This window comes from Anas acuta, chromosome 2, assembly GCF_963932015.1.
Source record: "Anas acuta chromosome 2, bAnaAcu1.1, whole genome shotgun sequence".
Taxonomy (NCBI): Eukaryota; Metazoa; Chordata; class Aves; order Anseriformes; family Anatidae; genus Anas; species Anas acuta.
In genome coordinates this window covers 21,355,134-21,369,022 of record NC_088980.1, presented here as the reverse complement: position 1 = coordinate 21,369,022, position 13,889 = coordinate 21,355,134, and the positions used below count along the sequence as shown (strand labels likewise).

The 13,889-nt window shown below is 40.1% G+C and overlaps 1 protein-coding gene across 1 annotated transcript in view; it reads left to right on the top strand.

Moving 5' to 3' along the window:
• Positions 1–602: 602 nt before the first annotated feature.
• The window catches only part of LOC137852258 (macrophage mannose receptor 1-like), a 33,461-nt gene continuing 20,174 nt past the window's right edge, over positions 603–13,889 (top strand). The window contains exons 1-14 of the mRNA XM_068673815.1: positions 603–802; positions 2,487–2,885; positions 3,756–3,929; positions 4,626–4,790; positions 4,950–5,066; positions 5,982–6,128; positions 7,454–7,636; positions 7,840–7,994; positions 8,911–9,024; positions 9,743–9,858; positions 10,626–10,774; positions 11,217–11,416; positions 11,804–11,925; positions 12,676–12,763. Of these exons, the coding sequence (XP_068529916.1) occupies positions 727–802; positions 2,487–2,885; positions 3,756–3,929; positions 4,626–4,790; positions 4,950–5,066; positions 5,982–6,128; positions 7,454–7,636; positions 7,840–7,994; positions 8,911–9,024; positions 9,743–9,858; positions 10,626–10,774; positions 11,217–11,416; positions 11,804–11,925; positions 12,676–12,763 (2,205 nt within the window). The 5' untranslated portion in view covers positions 603–726. The remainder of the gene's footprint in view (positions 803–2,486; positions 2,886–3,755; positions 3,930–4,625; positions 4,791–4,949; positions 5,067–5,981; positions 6,129–7,453; positions 7,637–7,839; positions 7,995–8,910; positions 9,025–9,742; positions 9,859–10,625; positions 10,775–11,216; positions 11,417–11,803; positions 11,926–12,675; positions 12,764–13,889) is intronic.

Here is a 13,889-nt window from a genome sequence, read left to right as displayed (position 1 = left end):
TTTTCCGGTGGCAGATTTTCCCCCCCCCGTAACTGTGTGGTTTCTTTTCAGAATTTCATCAATTGTTGCTGTCAGTTTGGGGACGTTGCTTCTGCTTATGTCAAGAATGGAGCAAAGGAAAGCACAGGTGCTTCCTGTGGTACACAGAGTCTTCCACAGATTTTCTTTATGGAACTCCAGAGACAGGAAATTCTGGTTCTTTCTAATTCCAAGCTCATAGTTACTTGATTTGCATAGTTTTCTCAGCCATTTTTTCACAGTATTGCATTGCACTATTTTTTTTTTAATCATTTATTGATCCATACAAGTCTTTTTCTCTTTTACTTTTTTTGTTTTCTTTTTCTTTTTAAAAAAATATTTCCAGTGGAGAGACATTCATGTCACCTACTTCTCCAAAACAATGTTCCTGAATTGCAAGGTACCTTGCAAAACTCTTCACTGAAATGTGACTTCTTAGAACTAATACATCCATGGAAAACAAAACTCTTTATTACAGTAAAGAAATTAGCTTAGAAAACAGTTTCATCGCTACAGTCAAAGGAATCATTACTTCAAAGTTACGTACATGACACAATCCAGTTCCTTATTTGCAGACCCGAACTTCCCTGTATCTATCAAGTCGGAAAAGCTGAAAAGGATTTGTTAATCTGGGTCAGTGCAGAAGGGTTTTCTTACAAGGCACAAGCGTGGGCTTCAGCATCACTTTGAGGTGAAGGGGAGAAAGGAATGAAACACCTGGCAATGGCTGTCTGCCTGCTCCTGGCTTTTCTCTTTTCCTTTAGTACAGCTCTTCAAGTGCCCGGTAAGTCTTTGTCCTCTATGGAGTGTGAGGGTTCGCAATTGTGCTTTCTCGTGCTTTCCTGACATCTTTCTTCATGGAGAGATAGTGCAGCTTAGATCTGATTGCAGCATGTGATTTGGAACAGTTTCATTCAGCTCCTAAATCCACAGTTACCTGTATAGGCACTCTGTTTCCCTAATCTAGTTTTCAAGGAGGTGTTTGAGTGAAAGAAATATGCCAACAGGTGCGGGCATAGCCTAAGGAGTGCTGAGTCTTCGAAATCAGCCAGCTGAATGGGCACATAGCTGACCTGAAATTACTCCACTGGAGGGCAAATCTGCTCAGAGATACAAGACATTGTCCTCTCAGCAGGCACAGGACCACTGGCTGATGTGTGCATTGACTTTCTTAGCTCACATAACTATGGCATGAGTTGTTTATTGGAATCCCATTTCCAAGCTGATGTCTTTAGGAAGGACCTAGAAAGCTGCTAGTAGATTTCAGGAGCTCCTACTGCTGAGAGGCAAAACACAATCCCGTATGTGCCATGCTTTCTCCCGTGAAGCTCCCAGCTGAAGGGCTGCTGGGAGCCCGGTGCTCTTGCATAACCAGCAGTACCGATCTAACCCACAATGGGAGAATTTCCTCTGTGCAAGTTTTTGGACAAGACCAAGCTGTCCCTGCTAACCTGCTGAAGCTCCACTGCAGCAGGAGAGCTGTGCCAGGGGAAATGCTGTCTGGTTGTTCTGACCTTCAGCCCTTCAGAGGAATGTCACCAAGGCTGTTTGATGGCTCTCTGGCAGCCCCGGGATGCTGGGGTTCTGAAGCCCCATTTAACTATCTCACTCCTGGTAGAAAAGTTTGGGTGCCAGTAAAGCTCAATGGCACAGCAGAGCAAGCTGGATGATGTTGCTGTCGCTTACAGGGGAGCTGAGAGTTACAAGACCAGAAGCAAAAATATTCAAGGTTTGGTGCAGGCTGAAATCTTGCCCTGTTGTTGCAGGTGGTCTTTGGAAACAAAGCTGTGCTGTGCTGCACTTCACATTTCTATTTACATTGCAGCTATTAATGGCATCTAGGACGCGTGGCTTAGCTGTGCTCAGGACTGAAGTGATGATGCTGCAAGTTGTGGTTTCCCTCCTGAGAAATGCACAATCTGAACTCTGTGAAGAAATGACTTTTTGCTCTGTTGCCAAAAAGTTCCAAGATAAATAGCTAAAAGTGAAAATCACTGCTTTTGTTTGATGAGCTGCAAACCGTGATGTCATTCTTGGCCAAATATAAAAATGGTTGAATCTTGAGTAAAATATTTTTAATAGTTCTAAAGCAAGAAGCCCTTTTACTTGCAAAATTAAAACCTATCTAACATGCTGTGTGGTGATGAAAGTTTGAAACTTAAAAAGTTTTTTAATGGAAAATAAATGACATTTTTGATTAGCATTTGGAGAACAATGTGCTTTAAGGAAGGCTGTGAAGATGAAAAAAAATTATTATGAGTGTTATATTTCCAGCTTCTGTATTGTATGTATCTTCAGAACATTTTGATGAATGTCCTTGATACTGCTGATCAAACTCCCTGGATTTCTTTCTCTATTGACTCTGAATATTCAATTTTTTGTTGTAGCAAGCTGTCAAATAGCAAATAACTGACCTTTCTCCTACTGCATCTCTCCTCAAATATTTGCATTCTGATTTTGCTTTATAGATAGTGGAAAATTTCTAATCTATAATGAAGACAGCAAGCTCTGTGCCCAAGCTCAGAACACTAGCTCAGTCATAACAGCTCCTTGTGATGAGCACAACGAGTTCCAGCAGTTCAGGTGGATATCTGCCATGCATCTGCTCAGCATGGGGATGAAGCTGTGCCTGGGAGCACTTGCCAAGGAAGACGAGGTTGCCGTCACATTGGAAACCTGCAACAGGACGAACGACCTTCAGCAGTGGGGATGTAGAAATGAAACCCTTGCAATTAAAGGCAATGATTTATTTCTCAACTATGGAAAAGGGAGGGGAAAGAAAATCAGGCTGTCCAAAGGAACAGGCAAAGGGAGCAGGTGGAAAATCCATGGAACCACACACAGTGTGTGCTCCCAGCACTATGAGGGTGAGTAGTGAAAATTAATCTCTATTTCTAGGTAACTTAGCTGCTCCTATTTACAAAAAACATTCCACCCCCTGTTTGTCATGCAGCCATCCTTATGGTACAGTGACACCAGTAACAGAAATGACTACAGAGAGTAACAATGCAATGCAAATAGGATTGTATACTTTTCTGCTCACCTCAGAAAGTGTGTTTTTGTCAAATGAAAGAATGAAATGGCAAAGGCCTATGATGAAATCAACAGAGAGAATGGGAAATCTTTTTGTACAGCATCACTGGAGGGAATCTGTGACTTTCAAAATCAATCTGATCCTTTTGTGGAAGAAATGGTGAATTCTGTTATATTTAAATGTTTATTGTTGTTCTGATTTGGTTTGACCATAAGTTGTCATTTATATCAGCAAGCTAGCCTGAGTAGAGATAGGATTGTCACTTTCCAGCAGTCACTTCTGAACTTAAAATATACCTTCCTCTGATTTAGAACAATAAAAAACATACTAATAGCTTTCCAAGCCTCTTCAAACATACAGGAAAAAAAAAAAGAAAAGATCCTAAACATCATCTGAGGACAGAAATATACGTGCAATGAGCTGAGTCATGAGCACTACTGAAACAGCAGTCCAGATAGAAATGAAATGTTTGACAGAAATTTGGCTGAGGGCCAAATCAAGGCTATTTGAGAGTTAATTTTGAACATCTCGCCCCAACCATACCTAATTGGCATAACAGCCTTGTAAAACGTTGTAGTAATGAAGTATTGACCTGCTTTCTCCACATCAGCTCTTGTACAACTTGGCAGTGTCCATGGAGTGCTGCACACAGTGGTCAACACCAGATACAAACTGAGTGCTTTTGATCTGTTTCTCTCCACAGATATGTATACACTGGGAGGAAATACTTTTGGTGCTCCTTGTGTATTCCCTTTCAAGCTCAATGGTAAATGGTATGCAGAGTGCATTGCTCGGAGTGATGATGCAGACTCTCTCTGGTGTGCAACTTCTTCGGATTTTGATAAAGACCAACGCTTTGGATATTGCCCATTAAAAGGTAATGTATTCAGAAAGATTTCAAGAAAGGCATTCAGTAAAATTTTCATCCTATCTCATGGTCAAAATCTGCTCAGGATGTGGCAGTGGTATTGGACAGCAAGCTCAGTTCTGGCTAGCCTAGTTGAGCGGTGCGATATGACCTGGAGTGCCTGCTCTGCCTACTCATTGCTTCTTCAGCTGAGGAGTGGGCTTACCCTGCCTCCCAACACTGGTAGATGTGGAGAGTACTGTGAGGGTGCGGACTGGGACTGGTGGAAAAAGGAAGAGAAACCAGAGGCCTGGATGAGAAGAAAGTTAGGGCAAATGAAAGGCAGAAAGAAGTGCAAGGGATGAGGCATGTGGGATATGGGGTAAGAGGGCTCCCAAGAAATGGATGTGGAGACCAAGATTTTCTGTATGTGGAACAGGGAATAGATCAGTGAGTGGGTTGATGTGGACTGAACTGTGAAAGATGTAGGTGAGATATAAATGGAGAGGGACAGGATGAATGTAGAAAAATTAGAATTGTAAGGAGAAATAATTCATTATGTTATTGATGCATTATTAATATTGAATGGATAAAGCACGTACAAGGTGGAAAACCTACCTACCAAAAGTTACACTGTTTTAGTCAGTAATATATATATTATATATATATATATTTCTGTATTAACAAGCGCCATTGTCTTGTCAAATTGCTTTTTCATATTTATAGACACCATCCACAAAGACTTTTGGAAAACAAATCCTTTGACAGGAACCTACTATCAGATAAACTCAAACTCACTTCTGACATGGCACCAAGCAAAGCAAAGCTGCCAGCAGCAGAATGCAGAATTATTAAGTGTTACGGACCTTCATGAAGAAATGTTTTTATTAGGTAAAGGAAAAAAAAAGTGTTAACACGTTGATGCATGTGTTTAAAATGAGCTTTAACATGGATACATATATTCACCCTGTGAAAATAGGTCCAAGTGACAAGTTTTATTTGATAACTTATCAGAGGCCTTTAATAACTTCATTTCTTTTGTACATGTAGGGCTCACTAATGATCTGGGTTTCAATGCCAAGCTCTGGACTGGTCTTGTCAACACACTTAATGGTGGCTGGGAATGGACTGGGGGTAGTCCTTTCAGATATCTAAACTGGGCTCCAGGTGAGTGTGCTTATTTGAAATGATGAAAGGCATTGGGCCAAAATTCTCTTCTCTTCCCTAAATTCCTGTTATCTAATTCCTTTGGTATCACAGAATTTTCACAGGTTACAAAAGATTATGATAAAAGTAGGGTATTACAGTAATAGGGGTCACACCTGAGATGGATCAATGTATCATCATTAATTCTGAATTACCCAGAAAAAGCAGGAAGCTCATCCAAAAAAGAAAAAAAAAAGTATTATCGACAAGTATTTGCACCTCATTCAATGTTTGATTTTCCACCTACAGCTTTCTCTTTGCAAGTATTATTCAAACAAAACAAAAAACTCATGAATATTGATATAAAGAAAAAAAATAAGATAAACATCATATAAAATGCACTTTAATTGTCTTTCTCATGTATCAATTATGACATTTGTGTGATAAGTTTTGGTATCTTAACATTTCCACTATATTTCTTAGGATCTAATTCATCATTGTTCATGTTGCCACATTGTGTACTTTCAGAGTAGCAGTTGTGGCTACTGGGAAATTTAAAGGACAAGAACTCACATGGAATTAAATATGCATTTCATGTCCAGTGTTTAACAGCACAGGATGATGAGTTTTAGCAATACTACTACCCCATGGGGAATTGTGCTTAGCTGAGTTTTTATAAAGTGTTTTTCTGTACTCTGCAGTATTTCAAACATGTTGAATTTCTGCTTAAACAGTGCATGTGATAAGAGGGGTAAGTCTCATTAGTGCTGTCTCATTGTTGTCCCCTCATCACCTCTCTTGGGAATTATCACTCTGAAGAATAATACACCAGCGGCTTTGTTGCTGTGAAATACTTGCCCATTCCCTCCTGTGGTGAGACAAACATTTTCAACATTAACAGAGGGATTATCTGTATATTTTGACTCTTTCCTAAAGGAAATCCATCTGTGGAACATATAAAAATGTGTGGGACATTCCAAGGCAGGAATGGCAAATGGGAAAACCAGGACTGTGATCGGAAACTGGGATATATTTGCCAGAAGAGAAACTCCTCTACTGTGGACTCCTCCACTATTACCCCAGGTATGATGGAGGATAAAGAATTCTATTTTTAATTGAGTGAGAAATACCAGGAAGGTGCCATGTATGAAATGACATGGTCCTCCCTGACGTGGGAGGACTTTCATTTTCCAATTCATTTTAAAGATGATGCCTAAATGTTGTTCAACCAAAGATACTTTTGAAAAGATCCCAGGTTACCAAAAAAGGTAGGGTCACGCATTTAGTCATGCGATCCAGATGTCAAAATACTGCTGAATATTCTGTGCTTTGCAAAACACACTAATGACAAGTCTTGCAAAAAGGTGGTGAGCCAAAGTTCAGGCTCCCTCTTCTCTCTCTGAGCATTCCTGCTCTGTTCCAAAAAGAAAAAGTCGGATCTTGGGACTGGAATTTTTCCCAATTGAGTTCCCTTTTTACCTGAGGTAAGGTAGTCTTATCTATGGGAAAAGAACAGTTAGCAGTTACTTCACCTAGGAATTCCCAGCAAGCTACTAGCTCTATCATAATTCCCCTGACAATACATATAATAGTATACAAGCTATTCACTGGCTTGGGGGATGAATGGCACATCATCCTATATACTAGGGCTGCATCCAGACAGCTTACTGACATGTGCTCACCTCCATCCATGCCAGGATGTTGTCTAGGGGAACGCAAGCTTTCAAAGGGCAAAAATGTGTTTGGGGACTGTGATCAAAATTGAACAACGTGGCTGATCACTTGCCAATGCTGAGCGTACACCCTGCCCTCTTCAATATATGATATAGGTGTAGACTATGTGAACCTTCAAGGAAGTGAAAGGTACTTGATGACACTAAATTCATACCAAGACACAGCTTCTGAAGAAAGTGCACTGCATTTGTGTTTGGCTGGCATTTCTAACATGTCTGATATAACAAGAACACGTTTGGGCGATCTTGTATATGTCCTGGGCTATTCAGGAGCTCGAAGTGGTTGCCAAGGACTTGGTGTTTGCAGAGAAAATCAGAAAATCTCCACAATTCATCAAGACCTCTGTCTGGGTAGAAAAAGAGGCCCCATGTTGGAAAACATGGCTGTACCCAGCACATCATGGATTTAACATAGAGTTGTACCCTGCAAGTTTCCGTGCCAAATTAATTAGTATTAATGTCATTTTGTAAAAAGAGCTTTTGGGTAGCTCCCAACACAATATTGTACTGATGGAAAAATCCTCTTTTGCATTCTTTGTGATCCTCCCAGCTTTGTTTGTCTTCTTTACCATTATGTACTCCAATATCTCAGATGTCAGTTCAGGAATTTTCTTTTTGATGGACAGAAAGCACTGAGCATGGCTGCACACAAATTGTTTGAAATATTTTTTTTAGGTGATGTTAAACCTGTTAAGTGCCCCAGAGAATGGGTGGCCTATAGAGGCCATTGCTACAGAATTTACAGAACACCCAAAATATGGAAACAAGCCCAGTCATCTTGTAGAAAAGAAGACGGAGACCTGACGAGTATTCATAATATTGAGGAGTACAGTTTTATAGTGTCTCAGCTTGGGTACAGTGAGTATTTCTACTTTTTTTTTTTTTTTTTTTTTTTAATCTGGAATTATACTGTTTCCACTACTCATTTTATTCATGAAAAATCATTTTATTCATGATTTTATTTATTTTTATAAACTCCTTGTTCAGTCAACTGTAGATGTGAGACAGGATTGCTCCATTTTAAGACAAACCAATGCCAACAATTAACTTTATGTTTCCAGAGCCAGATGATGAGCTGTGGATTGGTCTAAATGACTTCAGGTTTCAAATGTATTTTGAATGGAGTGATGGGACACCTGTGACGTACACCAGGTGGCATCACAACCAGCCGACCCATACAAGGAATAAGGCAGTGTGCATTGTTATGAATAGAGAGGTACTACTTCTTCTTTCCTTCTTTTCCTTCTCTCCTTCATGCTTTCTTTAGTCTTTTGTGCCCCCCAAAAGGGAAAAGTCTGTGACAAAAAAAAAAAATAATAATAAAAAAAAAAATAAAAAGGACAAAGGTTTTAAATGTTTTTAGGAATTTAGTTTGATTCAGAATGTCTTAGTGAGGAGGAAGACAGATGACTGGAGACCAGATTTAGAAAGACGGCATGGTGAAGTACAGGAAGTGACACACTGTGCTGAGACATGGGCTGCTTTCTAATAGTAGAAACAAATCTCCCATCCGAAATTGGTTGAAGTAACTCAACTTCTGCATTCAGCATGGATGATCATAACTGTATAGTGTTGGTATTGGAACAGGGACTTTCTTATGTTTCCCCTAAAGCATCAACACATACAGTTTTCAGCTAATCTGGAAGCTCATATTACTGGAAGCACAAAAAAATTGGTTCAAAAAATTGCAGCCTGTTTTATGCTCACTTTAAAATGACATATCATAACGTTATGGAGAAAGACGAATAATATATTTTTAATATTTTATTTTTAATTTCTCTTGCACTTCTTGCTAGTGTAGTCTGGGTAGATGCACATACTGTTTTTATAATCCTACAGTGGTGAGAATAGGGTAGAATAGAGTATTTCCTTACTTTTCTCATTAGCCGCTGAACCTTTATTATTTATTAGCCGCATGCAGCCCTAATTCTCATACCTCTGAGGAAATGTGGCCCTCTGTTTGTTGTGTTCCTTGTTTGAGAGGTTTGGACAAATTTTCAAGGTGTAGACATGCTGAACCAACCTTAGCCATATGAAGATAGAAGTGGTAATGATAACGGTAAAAATTCCTGTTGGATCCAGATTTTCACTAGATTTCACTTCTCTTTGTTGTTTCTTCTTACTATGCTCAGGATGGAGCTTGGGCTGACAGTGCTTGTGAAACAAAACTTGGTTACATCTGTAAAAGAAAACCTTTGGCAGAAGAATCAGGGGAGGCTGAGGTTATTTACCCGGGCTGCCAGAAAGTAAGTGTAAAACAAAAGCAGTGAAGGGTAATTGCGTCTCACTTTCACTTCCATGATGGTAAGTATCATAGACATCAATTATTTTGACAGTTCTTTGTGGAACCCTAGAAAACTGTTAATTCGTATTATTGGTACTTCTCAGATTAATGGGGATGCTTTTATTTCTTTATTTAAATAAAATTTAGAAACATTGCTCTTTTTTTTTTTTCTTTCTTTTTTTTTTTTTTTTCCTTGATTATACATGCACTTCAGTCAGCTCTCTTGCCGTGCAGAGCTGGTCCCTTCACCCATGCCAGCATGTCATTATATTTTCAGGCTCTATCTCATGGGTTGTACACAGCCATCTCAGTTCAATCAACCCATCCTGTCAGAAGGGAGGAATATCAGAGCCAACTATGTTGCAGGTTGTTTGCAGCATGGCCTTTTACAATAGCTGCACTTACACAACATGACAGCAGAGCAGGCTTTACAGGAGGAGCTGCACGGTGACTGTGAGCATGCTCTCCAGCTCCAAGCTGTAACAACCATGGCCCATTACTCACAAAGACCCCTTTCAAGGGGCAATGAACAAAGCTGTATTTGATTAGCCTCTTCATTTTGTCTCATGGCTTCTGAGGCTGATTTTGGCTTGGGCTCTGGTTTTAATGTGGCTTTTAGAAGTGCACTGTGGTGAGCAATCTGACATCCCCCCTTGCATCTCTGCTGTTCGCACCGACAGGGCTGGATGAAGCACGGCTTTTACTGCTACTCCACTGGGCAGTTACCAGCAACATTTTCAGAAGCAAAACAAATCTGTGAAGAAAATAAAGCTTACCTGGCTACTGTGACTGACAGGTATGGAAATGTAATTCTTGTCCTTTCAAACGTGCAACCAAGCCAAAAAGTCATCTCTTCCCATTTTGCAGTTATTAACAGTGTCCAGTGTTTTACCACCCCTTTGGTGGAAAATATAAAGTAGAACCAATTTACAAAATGAAACAGGGGATGGTATGTCATAAATATCAGTGTTCAAGCCACAGCTGCTACTCCCCTACACTCTTGTGGAACCCAAGAATAAAAAATTTGAGTCAACCCCTAGCAACCCAAAGCTGCCAGACTGTTTTAAAACTCATTGAATTAAAACTAAACAGATAAACGTGGAACTATTTACTTCTTGAGGATATGAACTTTTCAGACTTCTTTGTAACAGAAAGATCTGAAAAATTACCCTTTTTAGAATAAAAGCTTTTTTTCCTATATTAAAAAAATTAAATATCTAAGCCTTATGTTGAAGCTCAGTAAAACATTGTATTACTTATTTGTAAAGAATGAATAACACAAATGCATTAACCCAAGTATCATTTGGTTTATGCTGTTAAATGTACACTACAAAGGGAGAGTAGAATCACTTTAAATTCTAAACAGATTTACATTCCAAATTGTAAAATAATTTATGTAATAATAAGACCTATAATATTAAGACCATTATGCTGGCTTCAACCCATGCTTATTTTTCCAACATATTAACAATTCTTCTTAACTTTACCACATTTGCTACAATGAACTGTTCGAAGAAATGTGAAATTGCATTCGTACATTACTTTAGTGCTTATTCTTCACAGATATGAACAGGCTTTTTTGACTTCTGTAATTGGATTTAATCCAGCAAAACATTTCTGGATTGGCCTCTCAGACACGGAAGAGGAGGGGACATTCAAGTGGGCTAGTGGGGACACGGTCATCTTCACCCACTGGAACGTAGGGATGCCAGGTAGGCACTGCAGGGCAGCAGCACCTCCATGACCAGGGATGCAGAATTTCTGCTATGGCTGGCCAGAAATTTGGGGTTTAGAAGCTATAGGGTGGTTTTGAAGCTCTGCTGCCATAAATGTGCAGAAACAACCAGGCAACTTCTGTTTGTGCTCAAGTGGTTGAATTGGGAATCATGGTAGCCCATTCAAGAGGTCACCTGAGACTGTAGGTGTCTGCTGATATCATTCACTCTTTGTTGTCTGGTGGTTTAGATATTTTGGTGAGTCATAGTAAGTCATAGTATAATATAGAAGAAATCGGATTATAAATTAATTCAAGTGCATGTAGACTACTGACATCCAAATGCAGTGGGAACAGATACCTTTTAAGTAGATAGCATATGCCTTGAAAAGATGCAGCTATTTATCAATAAGATTTTAAAAAAATTGTCTTTCATGAAGGAAAGGAGCCAGGCTGCGTGGCCATGAGAACAGGAACTTCAGCTGGATTATGGGATATTCTCAACTGTGAAGAAAAAAATATGTTTCTGTGCAAGCAGCTGGTGGAGGGAGTGACCCCTCCACCCCCTGCAACGAATCCCCCACTCCCGTCCTGCCTGGAGGGATGGCATTCTGTTCCTCAGAGCAGCTTTTGCTTCAAAGTAGGTGTTTAACGTCTGAAGGAAAGCACTTGTCATGTCAATAAAAAATGTGTTTTGTCTGTGCATGGAAGGGGGATTTTACCCTGCTTACCTGGTCAGTAGTCTGCTGTAACACATCTCCAGCCATGCATGTGTGTTGAGGCTGTGTTGTGCTGGAACTGGTGTATGCAGATGGAATTGAAGTTTGGACCACAGGGACTCTGAGATGATGGGAAAAGCAGAGTTGTGATAACCAAATTTGTTAGGTGACTTCACAGTTATGGTGGCACGACTGAACTAAAGGGCAAGTGATAAAACTTAAGGCTGGGAGACCAGAAGAAAGACAGAATGCTGTTTCCAAATTTCTGTTAATATCCGAGACAGTGTTTAACTGCCTACTTTTCACAGATTTTTCAGAGAGGAAGGGAGAAGATGGAAACATGGTTTGGAGCAAGAGATTTTTGCAGAGCCATTGGAGGAGATTTGGCATGCATTCACAGTGAAGAAGAACAAACTCTAATAGCTGGCATGTAAGTATCTGCAAAATCAACTGTTTAGGAAGGAAAGCATTTTTAATAAGTGATCTTTCTATAAGACATAAAGAATTTCTGGTGATCATTTTCTACTTTGGAAAGACAATATATGTATCTTGTCAAATTGGCAGAACTAAAGAGGTAGAGAGAGGCGAGAAAAGGGTTTCTTGACAGGCCTCTGTGTAGATGCATCTCTGTGTGGAAGTAGCCTGAATATATAAAAATGAAAGAAGCATCAGCAAAATTGGTTTAAACTGAGTTTAGTTCAAAAAGAGAAACCTGATCTTTTTAGCTCATTTGTAACAGACAAGTAGATTAAATAGTCTTGATTAAAAGAACACTTTGTGCTGTGAAAGGTGCAATTCTTTCTTTAGCTATGGGAAAAACAATGGAGACTAAGGGAAGCCAGACCTATTGATGTATTTATATAAATGTTTAACTCAAGCATATGACTACAGGCAGGTCTGAGTTTGGACGCCTAAGTTTCTTTGGGGGACTGAGACCTTCAAAAATATTTTCACTTAACTCAGAATTTATGGTATTGTGTTATCTATGATCCTCCCCGTGCAACTCTTCGTGTCCCTGTTTCCTGCCATGTGCAATACCAGGGTGTACATAAATGGAATGATTACATAATATGAATGTCTTAAACGGTACTTCAAGTACCAAAACACTGATAATGTAATGATATGTATTTTCCATCTCTGTTTTACACTGTGATTGTGGTATTTGTGCATAATCATTCAGGAAGAGGGATTATCTTCACTTGTCTTACTGGATGGGTTTAAGTGCTTTGGACTCTGATGGAGGATTTACATGGAGTGACGGCTCACCAGTGAGTAAATAATCTCTTCCAGCTTTTTTGCTCATACTCCATATATATCTTGGCAGACAGACCCACAAGTGAGTATAACCACAAGTGAGTATAAATCCTAACTTCCTAGTCCCACTCTAGGAATTAGTTTTTATCTTTTGTTAGTTTACAATCCCACACAGCAGTATGTTTTTTATAACAATGAAATAACATCACCAAAGATGGTGATACTTTCTTATAAGAATACTCTTATTTACTTATAATAATACTTATATACATATACATACTTAGAATAATACTTATATACATATACAATACAAATCCAGCTGGAGGCTGGTCACTAGTGGCATCCCCCAGGGCTCAGTACTATGGCCTGTCCTCTTTAATATCTTTATCGATGATCTGGATGAAGGGATCGAGTGCACCCTCAGTAAGTTTGCAGATGACACCACGTTAGGTGCATGTGTCGATTTGCTCAAGGGTAGGAAGGCTCTGCAGGAGGATCTGGATAGGCTGCACCGATGGGCTGAGGCCAATTGTATGAAGTTCAACAAGGCCAAGTGCCAGGTCCTGCACCTGGGGCACAACAACCCCAAGCAGCACTACAGGCTGGGAGATGAGTGGCTGGAGAGATGCCAGGCAGAGAAGGAGCTGGGAGTATTGGTTGACAGTTGGCTGAATATGAGCCAGCAGTGCGCTCAGGTGGCCAAGAAGGCCAACAGCACCGTGGCTTGCATAAGAAGCAGTGTGGCCAGCAGGGCTAGGGAAGTGATTGTCCCACTTTACTCAGCTCTGGTGAGGCTGCACCTTGTGTACCGTGTTCAGTTTTGGGCTCCTCACTACAAGAAGGACATCGAGGTGCTCAAGAGAGTCCAGAGGAGGGCAACGAAGCTGGTGAAGGGTGTGGAGAACAAGTCTTACAAGGAACAGCTGAGGGAGCTGGGTTTGTTCAGCCTGGAGAAAAGGAGGCTCAGGGGTGACCTTATTGCTCTCTACAGGTAAATTAAAGGAGGCTGTAGTGAGGTGGGGGTTGGTCTATTCTCCCACGTGCCTGGTGAGAGGACGAGCGGGAATGGACAAAAATGTTGCGCCAGGGGAGGTTTATGTTGTATATTAGGAAGAACTTCTTTACTGAAAGGGTTGTTAG